The sequence below is a fragment of the Haplochromis burtoni genome, unplaced genomic scaffold (genome assembly GCF_018398535.1).
Source record: "Haplochromis burtoni strain Fernald_Lab_line unplaced genomic scaffold, NCSU_Asbu1 Contig_168, whole genome shotgun sequence".
NCBI classification, from domain to species: Eukaryota; Metazoa; Chordata; class Actinopteri; order Cichliformes; family Cichlidae; genus Haplochromis; species Haplochromis burtoni.
This window is the reverse complement of record NW_024582529.1, coordinates 1,289,204-1,305,069: the sequence shown is the minus strand read 5'-3', so window position 1 is coordinate 1,305,069 and position 15,866 is coordinate 1,289,204. Positions and strand designations below refer to the sequence as shown.

The following is a 15,866-nucleotide window of genomic DNA, read 5'->3' as shown; positions in this document are numbered from 1 at the left end:
GGTGACACTTTAGATTTTGATCAAACACTTTTAGCTCTTTTTTTTTTTCTCTTTCCTCCCCACTAACCCAAACTTCATGTTACTGTTGACTTTGGTCAGCAGGCTGAAAATCTGAGTGTTTTTGTTTCTGGCTGTGTTTAGGTGTTTCGGTGGGATCTCTGTCTAAAACAGATAGTTACTTCATCCTAGTGAAGCCCGTCAGTTTCAGTCTGTTGGTGTCATTGAGAGAATCTGAGCTTGAGGGAAAAGAGTGACTCACTGAGTATTTTTTTTTTTTTTTTCTCTGACAAGCAACATAAACACACAGCTCAGTGTCATAAACACCGATCACGGATCACAGTGCGTATCACTTCCTGACTCTCTGTTAACGTGAGACGTTAGTAGGTGTAATACTTTTTGTCCTTCCTCATCAGACGTAGAAGATGGTGACGGCTATGAGACGGACCACCAGGACTACTGTGAGGTGTGCCAGCAGGGTGGGGAGATCATCCTGTGCGACACCTGTCCCAGAGCGTACCACATGGTCTGCCTGGACCCTGACATGGAGAAAGCACCGGAGGGCACCTGGAGCTGCCCGCACTGTGTAAGAAACTCACTTGACAACTTACTCCACCTTAAAAAAATAATTACCCTTCTGAAGGTCAGACAAAGCACATAAAGTGGCTTCAGTTGCTTAATAATGGACATTTTATTTTATAGTGGTAACATCAGGAGGTTCTAGCTTTCTGATGTTTAAATAAAAGTGCATCTGTTCGATCATAAAGTCAAACATTTAAGCGACTTAAAAAATACCCAGATTTTCAGTGTGGAACTGTTACCATTTTTCTTTAATTTGTCACTGGTAACACTGTTTCTTTTTTTTAAAAATCATTAGACACCAGTTAAAATAGTTGGAAACTGTTGTGATTAAAGGTCATAAAGCATAAACTGTCCTGCGATTGCAGGAAAAGGAGGGCATCCAGTGGGAAGCCAGAGAAGACGGCTCCGATGGTGAGGAGGACAACGGAGACGCGGGTGACATGGAGGAGGACGACCACCACATGGAGTTCTGCCGAGTTTGTAAAGATGGCGGAGAGCTCCTCTGCTGCGACTCGTGCCCCTCGTCGTACCACATCCACTGCCTCAACCCACCGCTCCCCGAGATCCCCAACGGGGAGTGGATCTGCCCCCGCTGCATGGTGAGCGACAGGACGGTCAGGGTTAAACGTGGTGATTGTACTAACATGCGTTATTATTATTTATTGATCATGTGGTCAGTTATGGCATTCTTTAGGTCACAGCGGTTTTAAAAATAAAAGAGAGAGAAGGAGGAAGGATTTGATAATATATAATACCTTGTGCATTATGTTAATATACTAGTTTCCTCTCAGTACCCTTGTTGAGTTTTGGCATAGTGGCACAAGTTCTCCACCAGTGCAGGTTTTGGTTGGGGAGGCCTTCCAGAACACAAGGGAACAAGAACTACAGCGGTGGCCCAAAACGGCAGAGGTGGAGTTTGTTTGTTGGATACTCAAAGCCAATGAGTGACATCAGGGACCACAACAATAGTGACCTGACTAACCTGCCAGTAGGAAAACACTAGATGGGATGAAGTGGTGTTAGCTGGTTAGCAGTGATTGAGGGGATTGTCCACTAGTAAACCGATCATGTTGTTGTCATGGGCATTAAAACAACATCTGTCCTCTCAAAAGTTCTTTGAAGTTTGAAGTTTTTTGTAGCGATAACTTATTTTTAAAGTTGAAACTGTTTTTAAGTTTTAGTGGCTCAACTGATTTTTTTTTTCTTTTTCACCAGTTTTAATTAAAAGCATCCAAAAAGACTTAAACCTTTACTGTCCCCCTCCCCTCCAGTGTCCACCCATGAAGGGGAAGGTCCAGAAAATCTTGACATGGCGCTGGGGAGACCCCCCTCCTCCCACACCGGTTCCCCGTCCCCCAGACCTCCCAGCCGATGCCCCCGACCCCGCCCCGCTGGCAGGGCGGCCCGAGAGGGAGTTCTTCGCCAAATGGTGCAACATGTCCTACTGGCACTGCTCGTGGGTCACGGAGCTCCAGGTGTGTACAGCTTCAGGAAAGCTTTAAATCTCTCTGATAGCTGAACCTCATCCTAAACTTTTTCTCGTGCATGTTGTGTAGCTGGAGCTGCACTGCCAAGTGATGTTCAGGAACTACCAGAGGAAGAACGACATGGAGGAGCCGCCCCCCATCGACTTTGGGGAAGGAGAGGAGGACAAGTGTGTCAAGAGGAAGAGCAAGGACCCCATGTATAAACATCTGGAGGAGAAATACCTCCGCTTTGGGATTAAGATGGAGTGGCTGATGGTTCATCGAATCCTTAACCACAGGTCAGTCTGAGCTTCTTACAGACACAATGTTACACAGATTAGACTTCAGCTCTGATTCTGTACTATTCGTAAACCATCAAAAAGAGTCACTTTTTTCTATCAGAATAAATTATTTTGATTTAATTATAAACTTTTTTAGATTTTAGATTTTTAATTCAGTTCAATTCAATTTTATTTATATAGCGCCAAATCACAACAAAAGTCGCCTCAAGACGCTTCATAGATACAGAGAAAAGCCCAACAATCATATGACCCCCTATGAGCAGCACTTTGGTGACAGTGGGAAGGAAAAACTCCCTTTTAACAGGAAGAAACCTCCGGCAGAACCAGGCTCAGGGAGGGGCGGGGCCATCTGCTGCGACCGGTTGGGGTGAGAGAAGGAAGACAGGATAAAGACATGCTGTGGAAGAGAGACAGAGGTTAATAACAGATATGATTCAATGCAGAGAGGTCTGTTAATACATAGTGAGTGAGAAAGGTGACTGGAAAGGAAAAACTCAATGCATCATGGGAATCCCCCGGCAGCCTACATCTATTGCAGCATAACTAAGGGAGGATTCAGGGTCACCTGGTCCAGCCCTAACTATATGCTTTAGCAAAAAGGAAAGTTTGAAGCCTAATCTTGAAAGTAGAGATAGTGTCTGTAAACACTAATGAAGTAATCACACTATCTCTCTAAACTTATTCTATTCAATCGTAATTTTTGTCATTCTCACTGTTCTGGAGTGAACAATGTACTAAAGACAACAAATAACTTTGATTAAATCTTCTGTGCCGGCTGCCCCCCCCCCCAGTGTGGACAGAAAAAATAACGTCCACTACCTGATCAAGTGGAGAGAGCTGCCGTACGACCAGGCGACCTGGGAGGCCGAGGACATGGACATACCAGAGTATGACCCGTACAAACAGCAGTACTGGAACCACAGGTGAGTTAAGTTCTGCACAGCTGTGTTAACAACCTGAAACTTGCCGCTTTTTACTCATAGTGTGTGTTTGTTCCAGAGAGCTGATGATGGGAGAGGAGGGAAGACCTGGGAAGAAGATAAAAGTGAAAGGAAGAGTGAAGCGGCCTGAAAGGCCTCCTGAGAACCCGGTGATTGATGTAAGTTGGAATTAATGAGTCTTTGTGAGGGAATGAGTCCTAAAACTCAGACATTACCAAGAGTCAGTGGGTTTTAGGTGACTTTATGCTCGCTGCACTGGTCACAACTAGAGCAGGGCGATATGGCCAAAAAAATTTATCACGATATAGATTTGAAAATTTGCGACAACGATATAACTGACTATATAATTGATGCAAGACAAAATACAACTCCACAACTTTACTAGCGCAAACACCCCCCCCCCCCCCCCCCCCCCCCCCCCCCCCCCCCCCCCCCCCCCCCCCCCCGCGTTCATCCATATATTTCTTACAGCACTGTTTTATTGCATGTAAAGATTATAAAAAGTAGAAATGGGCTGACATATCCTGAGCATAACCATGTATAATATCCACTGAAGTTAAAAAGAGGTGCTTTGCAACATTAAACTGCAGTGTGCAAGTACATTTTTCGGACCATAAGGTGCACGGGATTATAAGGCACATTAAGTGAAACAAAGCAGTCAGATAAATCAAACTTTATTAAACTCATTCTTCTTGCTTCCTCCACTTCTGTACCATTGATTCATTAATGTTGAATTCTCTGCAGCTGCTCTATTCCCATGTTGTTGCAGTATATTAATGACTAACCTCGTATTGTGGATGGATTATCTCAGTTGTTCTCCTGACTGAAGTTTGGTCTGTTTACAGCATCCTGCCATGCGATTGTATTTGACTCTAACTAGGGCCTGAACATATATCGCATTTGCGATAATATCGCGACATGATCAAGTGCAATTTTCTAACCGCAAAGGCTGCGATTATACTCTGGACATGTCCAAATTCATGGGCTGCATCCTCCTGAGGCCGCATTTGTAGACCGATTACGTCACAGCGACGCGCCGAAGGCTGTCCAAATTACTACCATATCCCAGAATTCATAGCGCGGCCCAGCCAAACTCCAGTTTCCAGCAATGGCGGCCGCTACTAAGTTTTAAAATTACTCATACTAATCTTTCTGGGTCACAAAATAAACTTTTAACATATTTTCAGGCGAGAAAGTAGTTGTGTAAACATCAAATATCTGCTCGGTTTATCAAGATATCCCATATTTGCAAAAGTGCTTCGACGTTTTCAGAGGCGTCTGCTACCCACCAGCTCGACAGCTAGCCGGGAGCTCGAGGGTTACTGATGCGGCCGAGAACGGCACAACTCCCGGCACATCATTTTCAGATCACCGCGGAGTTTCGCTGCTCGGGTTAAACGTAATATATAAGTCACTTAGACAACCTAAAAATGTTATTGTTGGGCTTTTTTCAGTGTTTTGTTTGTTCGTGAGTAAATCGGTTTGGCTGAGATTAAAGTTATTAGATTAGATAAAATAAAACTTTATTAATCCCCCGGGTGGGTTCCTCCTTGGTTTTCACACAGCTGACTAAACGTCAAACAGAAAACTTATTAAACAGAAGTATGAGACAGTCGAGAATTTACACCAGTGTCTGGTTATATTTTAGATAGCAAGAAGCAGACGGCCGAGTTTATTAAACTCCACCGAGACAGCGGTGACGCTAATCAGAACTAGCAAAGGCTAGACCGTCCAATTTCACGCCTTTAAGTTTTAAAGGCGTGTTTGTGTGTGTGTTTATACAATTGCTATTATGTTTGCACTTTATGTGTAATGTTACTGACTGCAGAGATCAGTAAGATGTGTGTATTTTTTATTTATTAGTTTTATTTATTTAATATTATTTTTTAATTGAATGACTGTCTAGTAGTTCACAGATGTCGAAAAACTGAGTGTGGTAAAGCCACTGATTTTTTTTATGTATATTTCTGCAATCTGCACATTGTACTGACTTTCATTTTAATGTTTACACCAGGGTTCCTTGTCAGCACTTTATGCTCAGATGTTTGTAAGCTAAAAATAAACTATTGTGTATGTTCAAATATACTGTTGTGATTGAAGAAGTTAAAAATGTCAGTCATCAATTCATGCATCACCTCATGTCATCATAACAGAGGTCTGTCTTCCAGGAAAGAACAGTTTAAAATTAATGTAATATAGTATTGGCCATACTATATGATGTATTGCTTGTCTTTGTTTAATAATACAGAAGACAAAGACCTTAAAAAATAATCGCATATCGCATCGCAATCGCAATATTGGGGCAAAAAATCGCAATTAGATTATTTTCCATAATCGTTCAGCCCTACTCTAACCATGAGGAACTTCTCGTTAACTTTAAGTGGAAAAGTGTTAGTGTTCGTCCTCCAGCTTCACTGTTTATGTTATGCTAACATAGCTGTGTCGCTAGCGATCACGTAGCACATCATTATATACCAGCTAGCCCAACTTCAGTAACCCTACAAACGTCACTGCTGTTTAGTTTCTGTCTTCATTTATGTTGGAAGTGATAGCAGAGCTGTGCCTTTTAATTTTTTCAGAAATCTCTCAGTCAGAACATGCTATATCATGTTTAGGTAACTAACAAAACAAGCGAGCTAACTTCCTGCTAACTTCTAACTCCGTTAAATGTAATAAATGCTGTTTCCATGGATGCCTGGATGTTAAACTTCATAGTTACACCTGGTAAACCAGCAATGCTGATCGTTTTTTTTTTAAAAGGTGAAAGAATTTAGTTGGTCTTTCTAAGTTCTGGTTACCATTTACTGGAACATTTGGGAATTCAAATTCAACAACAATTATCTAAAAGCATAAAAATAACCCTGATGCATGAACATCCTCCAAAACTGCTCGGTTTGCCTCTAAAAGGGACTGTTTTTTTAATACAGTAAAACTAAATGGCACTCAACTAGGAAGTGTTTTCTTTCTACCATTGACATCCATCAACTGACATCTTCGTGGTTGGTTTTTAGCAACTTTGAGGTCAATTGCCATTTAGTTCCATATGATTCATGAGAAAGCCAGTACCTCCAGAACTGGATGAGCCGCATTCCAAAATGCAGATGAATAAATCCCTACAAGAACCAGAGGGAAGAAAATGTTTAAATGAGGTTATGTGCCCTCAAACTCTTCCTGACATTCCTGAGGCCTGGCTGTCTTTGGTGAGGTGGGCTTCTTTTCCTCTGTTGTGGGAGCGTGGGGGTCAGGCATCAGCTCTTTGGAGCTGGGCTGTCCTGTGCCACCGCGGCTGTGTCCTGGCACCCCAATGGTGCCAGCTGGTTTCAGTTCTGGGCTGTGGGTCTGTTCGTTGTCCCTCAGCTCCTACACTACTGTGGGTCCCTGCTGTGCCCACGTAGTTTCTGGGTGGTCTTGATGTCAGACTTCCTGTAGTTATAAATTTATATTTTCTTTAAATAAAAAAAAAAATAATTCCTGATATTCCTGATTATAGGGCGCCTTGATTGCGTCTGCCCTTGTTTATAAATTGTAATTCTTCCGTTTCCAGCCCACCATCAAATTTGAGCGTCAGCCAGAATATCTGGACAGCACGGGGGGGACGCTGCACCCCTACCAGCTGGAGGGTCTCAACTGGCTGCGGTTCTCGTGGGCTCAGGGCACCGACACCATCCTGGCCGATGAGATGGGTCTGGGCAAGACGGTGCAGACCGCCGTCTTCCTTTACTCGCTGTATAAAGAGGTGAGTGGCTGTGAGAAGCTGGATTCTGTTATACCCCTGTGGCGCCGCACATGCTGAAGCTGTAACTGTATATCTTCTTCTGTGGTTAGAAAGCTTTGGGTCTAGCTCTTCTCCACCTTTTTGTTGGAAATTTGAGCTTCTACTCGAACTAGGCTTAAACAGTTTTACTTATGTGATTTTTATTTCTTTTTTTGTTGAATTTAGTTTGAGATGAATTAATGAAATGAATTTTTCGTTCAGTGCTACAACTCAGCGGTGCTCTCTGTGGCTACCTTATGTCTGTAGGTGGCTGTCATCCTATTGGCTAGCAGCCATCCAGCCATTTTGTATAAACCAGGTGAAATCTGACGACATTAAGCTGGATCAGAAACAGTAAACCACCACTCATCATATGTGCGGCTGCTGCCACCTGAAGGTGGGAGGCCAGAATGCACTTCCTGCAAACTTCCTCCAACTGAACTTACTAGGATTTTATTGACAATATTTTTAGTTTCTTTATTGATTTGTGGGAAAAGCAGCTTAAATATGCTGTAATGCACAGAATATTTTACAGATTAGTTAAACTTGGGAATCCCAAGAGTTTGAACACTTTTATTTACCAGGTGGAGTTAAGACCAGTGGGTCTGGGGCAAAGGTCGTTGGTCATTAAGTGAAGTGCTGGTGACCTTCATCTGTATGATGCTTTACACTCACTTCTCGTCTCCTCATCCAGGGTCACTCCAAAGGGCCGTTCCTGGTCAGCGCGCCCCTCTCCACCATCATCAACTGGGAGAGAGAGTTTGAGATGTGGGCGCCTGACATGTACGTAGTGACATACATCGGAGACAAGGACAGCAGAGCCGTCATCCGGGAGAACGAGTTCTCCTTCGAGGATAACGCCGTCCGAGGAGGCAAGAAGGCCTCCAGGATGAAGGTAAGGAGATGGCGGCGTGAGTGGAAATCCGTAAAACAAATAGCAAAAAATAGAAACCTCAGAAAAAAAGTGTGTTCAAACTTGAGTTTGAGTTTTGGCGATTTCCTCCAACAGAAAGATGTATCCATCAAGTTCCACGTTCTGCTGACGTCCTACGAGTTGATCACCATTGACATGGCCGTCCTGGGCTCCATAGATTGGGCCTGTCTGGTGGTGGACGAGGCCCACAGGCTAAAAAACAACCAATCAAAGGTACAACACACAGGGGATGGGCGCTTTCGCACAAGCGAATCATTTTTCAGCAACAACGCGGGCAATAAAAATCCCAGACTGTAATAACAAAACAAAGAAAAGCTGTTCTGTGGTTGAATCAGAAGTTTATCTGAATCATCAGTCTGCTTGTCGGCATGGTTACTTGAAACAGCTGTAATAAATCTGTTGTGAGTGCGTCTGAATTGAAAACATGTGCAGCTGCCTGTGAATTCTCACTCAGCCTGATCCTGTTATAAACATTTTTGTTTCCCCCTGCTGTAGTTTTTCCGGGTGTTGAACAACTACTCCCTGCAGCACAAACTGCTGCTGACTGGAACTCCTCTGCAGAACAACCTCGAGGAGCTTTTCCACCTGCTCAACTTCCTCACGCCCGAGAGGTTCAGGTGAGCCTGAGCTCTGTTGTAAAAACGTATCGCTTTACTGTCAGATAAGTAAAGGAATACCTCACGTGTGATCTGGTTTCTGTCATTTCTTTTTCTGCAGTAATTTGGAGATCTTCTTGGAGGAGTTTGCCGACATTGCCAAGGAGGACCAGATCAAGAAGCTACACGACATGCTGGGTCCGCACATGCTCAGGAGGCTGAAGGCTGACGTCTTCAAGCACATGCCCTCCAAGACCGAGCTCATCGTCAGAGTGGAGCTCAGCCAGCTGCAGAAGTGAGTCGGGTGGTTGGTACAGCAGCAGCTGTAGAAGAGAGGTCAGAGGAGGCTGAATGTTTGTGGTCTGTTTGCAGGAAATATTACAAATTTATCCTGACGAAAAACTTTGAGGCTTTGAACACCAAAGGAGGAGGAAACCAGGTTTCACTGCTCAACGTCGTCATGGACCTCAAGAAATGCTGCAACCACCCCTACCTCTTCCCCGGGGCTGCTATGGTACGACCCAAACACCAGGGAGAGACCATTTATTTAAGAAGGAGGCTGTGGACGGCTCCTGCTGTTCTACCTTTGGACAAAGCTTTTATGCAATTTATGAAACCTTAACATTTGATTGGTCCCAACAGGAAGCTCCAAAGATGCCCAACGGGATGTATGATGGAAATGCTCTCATCAAGTCTTCAGGGAAACTGATGTTACTGCAAAAGATGATGAGGAAGCTCAAGGAGGGAGGACACAGAGTGCTAGTTTTCTCTCAGGTACAACGCCGGACGTCTCAAACAATCTGATACTAAAGCTAAATCAACTTGAAAGTCTTTTTATCTTAAACTAACCTTTCTCTTTTTTTTTCTGTAGATGACTAAAATGTTGGACTTGCTAGAAGATTTCCTGGAGAACGAAGGCTACAAGTACGAGAGGATTGACGGAGGAATCACAGGAGGGATGAGACAGGAGGCCATTGACAGATTCAATGGTGAGTTGATCCTTATCTCACCTGCTCTCTTCTCTTCCTTCACCTTTCATATCTTTTCCACTCCTGTGTATCAACGCTGGATTCATCACACCTGGAAAAAACTGCTTTCCTATTGGAAAAACTGGAATAACGAATGAAAGCTTTGCAGTTTTTCTTTGGAACGCTGTCCAGGGGGTCGAATTGGGTCCTTTTATAGGGGGCAGAATGTAAACATCACCGGCTTTAGGATTGTTCCAGTTGATTCACTAAATCTGATTCTTGAAGCAACTTTATTCTCTTTCCTACTTCATCCTTCAGCTCCTGGTGCTCAGCAATTTGCCTTCCTGCTGTCGACGAGAGCCGGAGGGTTGGGAATCAATCTGGCTACTGCCGACACCGTCATCATCTACGACTCGGACTGGAATCCGCACAATGACATCCAGGTACAGTCGCAGAGACATTAGTCATCACTCACACATTCACCCAAACTGCTTATTCACACGTGTATTTTTGCTTTCAGGCCTTCAGCAGAGCTCATCGTATCGGTCAAAACAAGAAGGTGATGATCTACCGATTTGTCACCAAGGCCTCAGTGGAGGAGAGGATTACTCAGGTAAATATAAGCCGAGTCCCACAGAGTTGTAATCTTGGCTGGTTGCTCTTATAAAATTTCCCTCTCTCCTTACCTGCTCTGCTCTCTCCAGGTTGCCAAGAAGAAGATGATGCTGACTCACCTGGTGGTCCGGCCTGGCCTCGGATCCAAGACGGGCTCCATGTCCAAGCAGGAGCTGGATGACATCCTCAAGTTTGGAACAGAAGAGCTGTTCAAGGATGAGGGAGAAGGTGAGGGTGGAGGGAAGCTTGGGAGAAGACAACAGAAAGAGAGAGGGAGGGGGAAATTATGTGAACTGAAGTCTGTGCGTCTGCAGGTGAGAACAAAGAGGAGGACAGCAGCATCATTCACTACGATGACAAAGCCATAGAGCGACTACTGGACAGGAACCAGGACGCCACTGACGACACGGAGCTGCAGAGCATGAATGAATACCTGAGCTCCTTCAAAGTGGCTCAGTATGTGGTGAAAGATGAGGAGGAGGAGGTGAGCGCCCGAGCCCATCAGGAGTGACCTTCATACACCCAGCTCCCCGTTTGTCCTTTTAACCACCTTCTTCCTTCTCGTTGCTCAGGAGGAGGAGGTGCAGCGGGAGATCATTAAGCAGGAGGAGAGCGTGGATCCAGACTACTGGGAGAAGCTGCTGCGTCACCATTACGAGCAGCAGCAGGAGGATCTGGCCCGAAACCTGGGCAAAGGCAAACGTATCCGCAAGCAGGTCAACTACAACGACGGCTCTCAAGAAGACAGAGGTGAGAGGGCGTCTTCTTCTACTCTTACTTTTTAGAGAGGGGAAAACAGTGTTTTATATGTATAAAATAAAATGGTCTAAGAACAGATTTAGTGTTTTGTGCTCAAAACATTTGAGGAAAACGCACGGGTGTATTAGAGTTCAGAGTTTTCAGTGAGGAGTTTCTCCTCTGCTGAGGGGGAAGCTTGAGTTTAAGGTCACTTCTCTCTTCAAGTGTCTCTAGTGATGTCGTTGGTCGCTTTACATAAGGAAGAAGGGTTTTCGCTTCTCTTCATGGCTCACTGAAAAAAAAAAACACCTGATGAAATGGATTTTGAACATTTAATGAAAAATATGGTAAATGGCCCGCATTTGTATAGCGCTTTTCTAGTCCCTAAAGACCCCAAAGCGCTTTACATTCAGTCATTCACACACTGGTGATGGCAGCTACATTGTAGCCACAGCTGCCCTGGGGCGCACTGACAGAGGCGAGGCTGCCGGACACTGGCGCCACCGGGCCCTCTGACCACCACCAGTAAAATAAAAACGGGAACATCCATCCTCCTGTGCTGCCTCCTCACATGTCCTTCCCCCCTTTCTCCTCCTCCTCACTTTTCACCTTCTTTTTCCACTTCCCCTTTCTTCCTCTCCATTTCCCCTTTTTCTTCTTCTTCTAACACACCTTCCCATTACCCATTTCTATGATGAGTCCCCCCCCCTTTGACTTCACCTTTGACCTTTGGTTAAAAAAATAACTTTTCTGAAAAACTTGTAGGATTTTCAAATTTATAACATCTACTAGGAGACTGATCACTGCCTCTCTCCAGTGTTTTGCTCTACTGCTTCTTTCTCCTTCCCACCTCCCTCATTTCTCCTGCTCCTCCCCCTTTGAATGGGGCTTCTGGTGAAGGGGAGCAGTGCTCAAAGAATCTCAGCCTGATTTATAAGAAAAACTGTAGATTACATGAAACAAGCTGTGGTGTGCGTACGTGCAGATAGAGAAATGATGAAATTTAAAGCTTCCTTTTTACTTTTGTCTCAAAGCTGATTGGCAGGATGACCAGTCAGATGGCCAATCAGATTACTCGGTGGCATCTGAGGAGGGCGATGAGGACTTTGACGAGAGATCAGAAGGTAAAAACTTGGTTAACTTGTTTCCTGAGGTCCAGGATGAAATGTTTAATATTTGCTGTGTACATTTAAAGCAGTCTAATTAGTGCTGGTTACTTCACAAGTGCATAAAAACAGGATCTCCAGCTTCACTTACTCACAAAATTGTTCGTTTTTAAAAAATATTTTTTGGAAAAGTGACTCATGTTAAACCTGCAGAACAGAATAACTAAAGGTTTAAACGACAGACAAGAGAAACTGAATGTATTATAAGCTTTTAACTCAATAAACTCTGAATGTCATTCTGTAGACGGAAAAGGGAAACATTAATTTTGAGTGTTGCAGCACGGTCTGCCTCCCTGCAGAGTGTTTCTTATCTGTAAAATCACCAGCGTTGTTTCCTCTCTGCAGCCAACTCTCGCAGGCCGAGCAGGAAGGGCCTGAGGAACGACAAAGACAAACCGCTGCCTCCCCTGCTGGCCAGGGTGGGGGGCAACATCGAGGTGAGCGTCTCAGAGACTTAAAGCTTCAAACATCTCAGATTCTAAGTGTATCAGTGGTGACCTTGTTCTTTGAATAGTCTTTAAGGTATAATGGTGGTATATCTCAAAACCCAAATATCGTGGATCTTATGACTGTTTGTTCTCTGTATGTAAACTCTGATGTTTACCCCTCTGACGTTTCCCAGGTTTTGGGCTTCAACTCTCGGCAGAGGAAGGCCTTCCTGAACGCAGTGATGCGTTATGGGATGCCCCCACAAGACGCCTTCACCACCCAGTGGCTGGTCCGAGACCTGCGAGGGAAATCTGAGAAAGAATTCAAGTGAGGATCTCAGCTTAAATACAAACACGTGGCTTCCACTGAAGACAGTGAAGTGCTCATCAAGGTGGTCTTCTGCCACATTTTAAGCTGATGTAATAAAGCTTTTTATTGCTTCATCTTTTAAACCCCTCAGGGCCTACGTGTCTTTGTTTATGCGTCACCTCTGTGAGCCCGGGGCCGACGGGGCCGAGACCTTTGCGGACGGGGTCCCCAGAGAAGGGCTGTCTCGGCAGCACGTCCTCACCCGCATCGGAGTCATGTCACTTATTCGCAAAAAGGTAATGAAGGCACTCTTTCTTTCATTTTGTAATAAGAGGCTAACAGCTGTAGATCGCCTTAGGGTTGGTTCATACGCTTGTTTTGAAGAACTTGGTTTGTTTGTTTTGTTGGAAATGCATTTGAAGCTAGAAATGAACCAGCAGTCTGCAGCAGGAATTTGATTCTCTGCTGTCTTCATAGTTCCACTTGTGCTTTCAGGCTCTTTCTATGTGTAAAAACTGTTACCGGTCACTTAAAAGTACAGTTAACCTCCGACACTTTGGCTCATCGGACCAAAAACAAAACTTTTTTCCATCTTCAAGTAATGAGAGGTATTTGAGGATGAGTGTATGTTTTTCCTTTAATTCTCTCGGTGTAAACTCAGTCAAGCTTTCCTATTTTTTTTTCTTACTAAACTGGGATGACTGGGTTTGTTGGAGTATAGCAGTATAACATTTTATTCAACAGGGTTTTGCAATTTTTGCTTTTAAATCTAAGTTGACTTTACCTGCAGGGACCCTGGACACACAAATGACTGAAAAAGGAAAACAAATTATGCTTAAAAGAAACTTTGTCTGAATATTTCTCAGTTAAAAGCATTTTTTTCTTAATAATTTTCTTTAAGAGTCATTAACAACCTTTTAGAGTTAAATAAAACTCTGCGCCTGTAACATCTTCACTGTTTTGAACTCCAGAGCTTGTAGGAGATCTGTTGTACTTGTTAGCTGCAGGCTGGGCTCCAGAGACCGTCTTTAGTGAACGAGTGGAGTTGAAGCTTAAATGAGTTAAATCTGGTCTCAGGGGGCAAACTCTGGTTTTGTTTTATAAATGCGGCATTTCTAATGTGTTTGAAGTAAACGCTACTTCATTTAGAAGCTGGTAGGCGAAAAGTCAAAACTGAACAATTTCATGACACCCAGCGGTAAAATGCTGCCCCCTGGTGGTGAAAGCTTTGGTTAAAATATACAAAAGTTATTTAGAAAAACAAGGATGAAAAGGATGAGATTTTTATTTTATTTTGTTTCTATTTCGTTTGAGCACCATGTAGAGACGTCTTGCTGACGCGCTCGCCTGTTTTTCAGGTTCAAGAGTTCGAGCACGTAAACGGCCAGTGGTCGATGCCCTGGATGGCCGAGCTGGAGGAGAACAAGAGGGCCGCGGCTCAGCCCGATTCTCCTGCAAAAACGCCGTCCACCGGCACCCCCGCCGACACGCAGCCCAACACGCCTGTGCCAGGTAACACTCACACTGGAGCTAAACCAACAAACACACAAGTCATACAGGATACTCGATGTGTTTGTGATGAAAAATAAAGTGTATAAAAATAGAACAATATCACGAGATACTTTGTGTTTGTAGTCGACGACTCCTCGAAGGACTGTGAGAAGGATGTGAAGAAAGAGGGCGAGGCAGAGAAGAACGGTAAAGAGGCCGGAAAAACCAGCAACGAGGTAAAGACTGAGTGCTGTGAATGAAATCGGGTTTATGGAGTCGGAAGGAGGAAAGATTTTTAATCTTCCACGTCTCCGGCAGGTGATCGCCATCCCAGACGATGACGAGAAGAGTCCGTCAGCCGAGCAGGAGAAGAAGAACGGGGAGCCAATGGAGACGGACAAACCGAGCAATGGCGAAACGGAGGGCGTGAAAGAGAAAGAAGGCGAGAAGATGGAGGAAGGAGAGGGTGAGAAGAAGAGTCCAGAGGGAGCGGAGGAAACGAAGCCCCCCTCAGAGGCAAAGACAGAGGGGTCAGAGGTCAAACCTGAGGATGCAGAGGTCAAAGGTAAAACTAGTCACTCAGGATTCTTCCTGTTTTAATATATTTTAAAATAAAACTTTAGAGAGTAAGTGATAGAGATACACCTTGTTATTTGGTTACTAAGTTCTTCCTTTTTTTAAAAATCTTGATTTCAGCAGAAGAAAAGAAGGAAGAGAAGACAGAAAAGATGGACACCACGCCTCCCGCAGATGAAAAGAAAGGTGCCGATGACGTTTCCTGCAGGGTTTCTCGGCGCTCTCTGACGCTCTGTCGTTAATTGTGATTCCTTTTTCATCCTCCCGCAGATGTGAAGGAGGAGAAGGAGACTCAGAAACCAGTGGAGTCGGCGGCCAAACTGCAGAACGGAGACGGCAACAAGGAGGGAACGGCGTCGACCGCCGCTGCCACGGCGAGCGGGGCCAGCGAGGAGAAGAAGAAAGCCAAGACTCGGTTCATGTTCAACATCGCAGACGGAGGATTCACAGGTACACGCTGGCTCAGACTCGAGCACAACTCATTCGAATGTTTTCAATTCAGCGCTGACTCACGTGTTTCTCTCAGAGCTCCACTCACTGTGGCAGAACGAGGAGCGCGCTGCCACGGTAACCAAGAAAACCAACGAGATCTGGCATCGCCGCCACGACTACTGGCTGCTGGCCGGCATCATACAGTATCCTTTGCACACCTGTCTGTCTGTTTGGCTTCCCTGGAGACTAAAACAATAGCACTTAATGTGAGATCAGAGTCTGTTGTTTCCTTTGACCTCTACCTCCTTCAGACACGGTTACGCCCGCTGGCAGGACATCCAGAACGACGTCAAGTTTGCCATCCTCAACGAGCCTTTTAAAGGAGAGATGAACAGAGGAAACTTCCTGGAAATCAAGAACAAGTTCCTCGCCAGAAGATTCAAGGTACGATAGCTTTGACTTTAAAGATATTTTTTTCTGATAAAGACTTGTTTCAGGTAAAGGACGACATCAACACTGTTTGTGTTTCTGATCGTTTTCTTCCACTCATCTGAAATTCGATGTTACAGA

The 15,866-nt window shown here is 44.5% G+C and overlaps 1 protein-coding gene across 2 annotated transcripts in view; it reads left to right on the top strand.

The window, feature by feature from the left end:
- chd4a (chromodomain helicase DNA binding protein 4a) overlaps positions 1 to 15,866 on the top strand; it is a 28,529-nt gene that overhangs the window by 11,614 nt on the left and 1,049 nt on the right. The window contains exons 9-38 of one of the 2 annotated variants that reach the window (XM_042225309.1): positions 414 to 583; positions 945 to 1,178; positions 1,851 to 2,054; positions 2,136 to 2,344; positions 3,139 to 3,270; positions 3,347 to 3,446; positions 6,833 to 7,024; positions 7,737 to 7,937; positions 8,052 to 8,189; positions 8,472 to 8,593; positions 8,694 to 8,867; positions 8,945 to 9,086; positions 9,215 to 9,346; positions 9,444 to 9,561; positions 9,859 to 9,983; positions 10,061 to 10,153; positions 10,245 to 10,383; positions 10,470 to 10,639; positions 10,728 to 10,905; positions 11,928 to 12,017; positions 12,405 to 12,496; positions 12,682 to 12,815; positions 12,949 to 13,093; positions 14,156 to 14,309; positions 14,433 to 14,524; positions 14,607 to 14,853; positions 14,988 to 15,050; positions 15,135 to 15,314; positions 15,391 to 15,499; positions 15,608 to 15,740. In XM_042225309.1, coding sequence (XP_042081243.1) covers positions 414 to 583; positions 945 to 1,178; positions 1,851 to 2,054; positions 2,136 to 2,344; positions 3,139 to 3,270; positions 3,347 to 3,446; positions 6,833 to 7,024; positions 7,737 to 7,937; positions 8,052 to 8,189; positions 8,472 to 8,593; positions 8,694 to 8,867; positions 8,945 to 9,086; positions 9,215 to 9,346; positions 9,444 to 9,561; positions 9,859 to 9,983; positions 10,061 to 10,153; positions 10,245 to 10,383; positions 10,470 to 10,639; positions 10,728 to 10,905; positions 11,928 to 12,017; positions 12,405 to 12,496; positions 12,682 to 12,815; positions 12,949 to 13,093; positions 14,156 to 14,309; positions 14,433 to 14,524; positions 14,607 to 14,853; positions 14,988 to 15,050; positions 15,135 to 15,314; positions 15,391 to 15,499; positions 15,608 to 15,740 — 4,412 coding nt within the window. Of the gene's footprint in view, positions 1 to 413; positions 584 to 944; positions 1,179 to 1,850; positions 2,055 to 2,135; positions 2,345 to 3,138; positions 3,271 to 3,346; positions 3,447 to 6,832; positions 7,025 to 7,736; positions 7,938 to 8,051; positions 8,190 to 8,471; positions 8,594 to 8,693; positions 8,868 to 8,944; positions 9,087 to 9,214; positions 9,347 to 9,443; positions 9,562 to 9,858; positions 9,984 to 10,060; positions 10,154 to 10,244; positions 10,384 to 10,469; positions 10,640 to 10,727; positions 10,906 to 11,927; positions 12,018 to 12,404; positions 12,497 to 12,681; positions 12,816 to 12,948; positions 13,094 to 14,155; positions 14,310 to 14,432; positions 14,525 to 14,606; positions 14,854 to 14,984; positions 15,051 to 15,134; positions 15,315 to 15,390; positions 15,500 to 15,607; positions 15,741 to 15,866 lie in introns of both variants that reach the window. The other variant, XM_042225308.1, reaches the window with a different exon arrangement.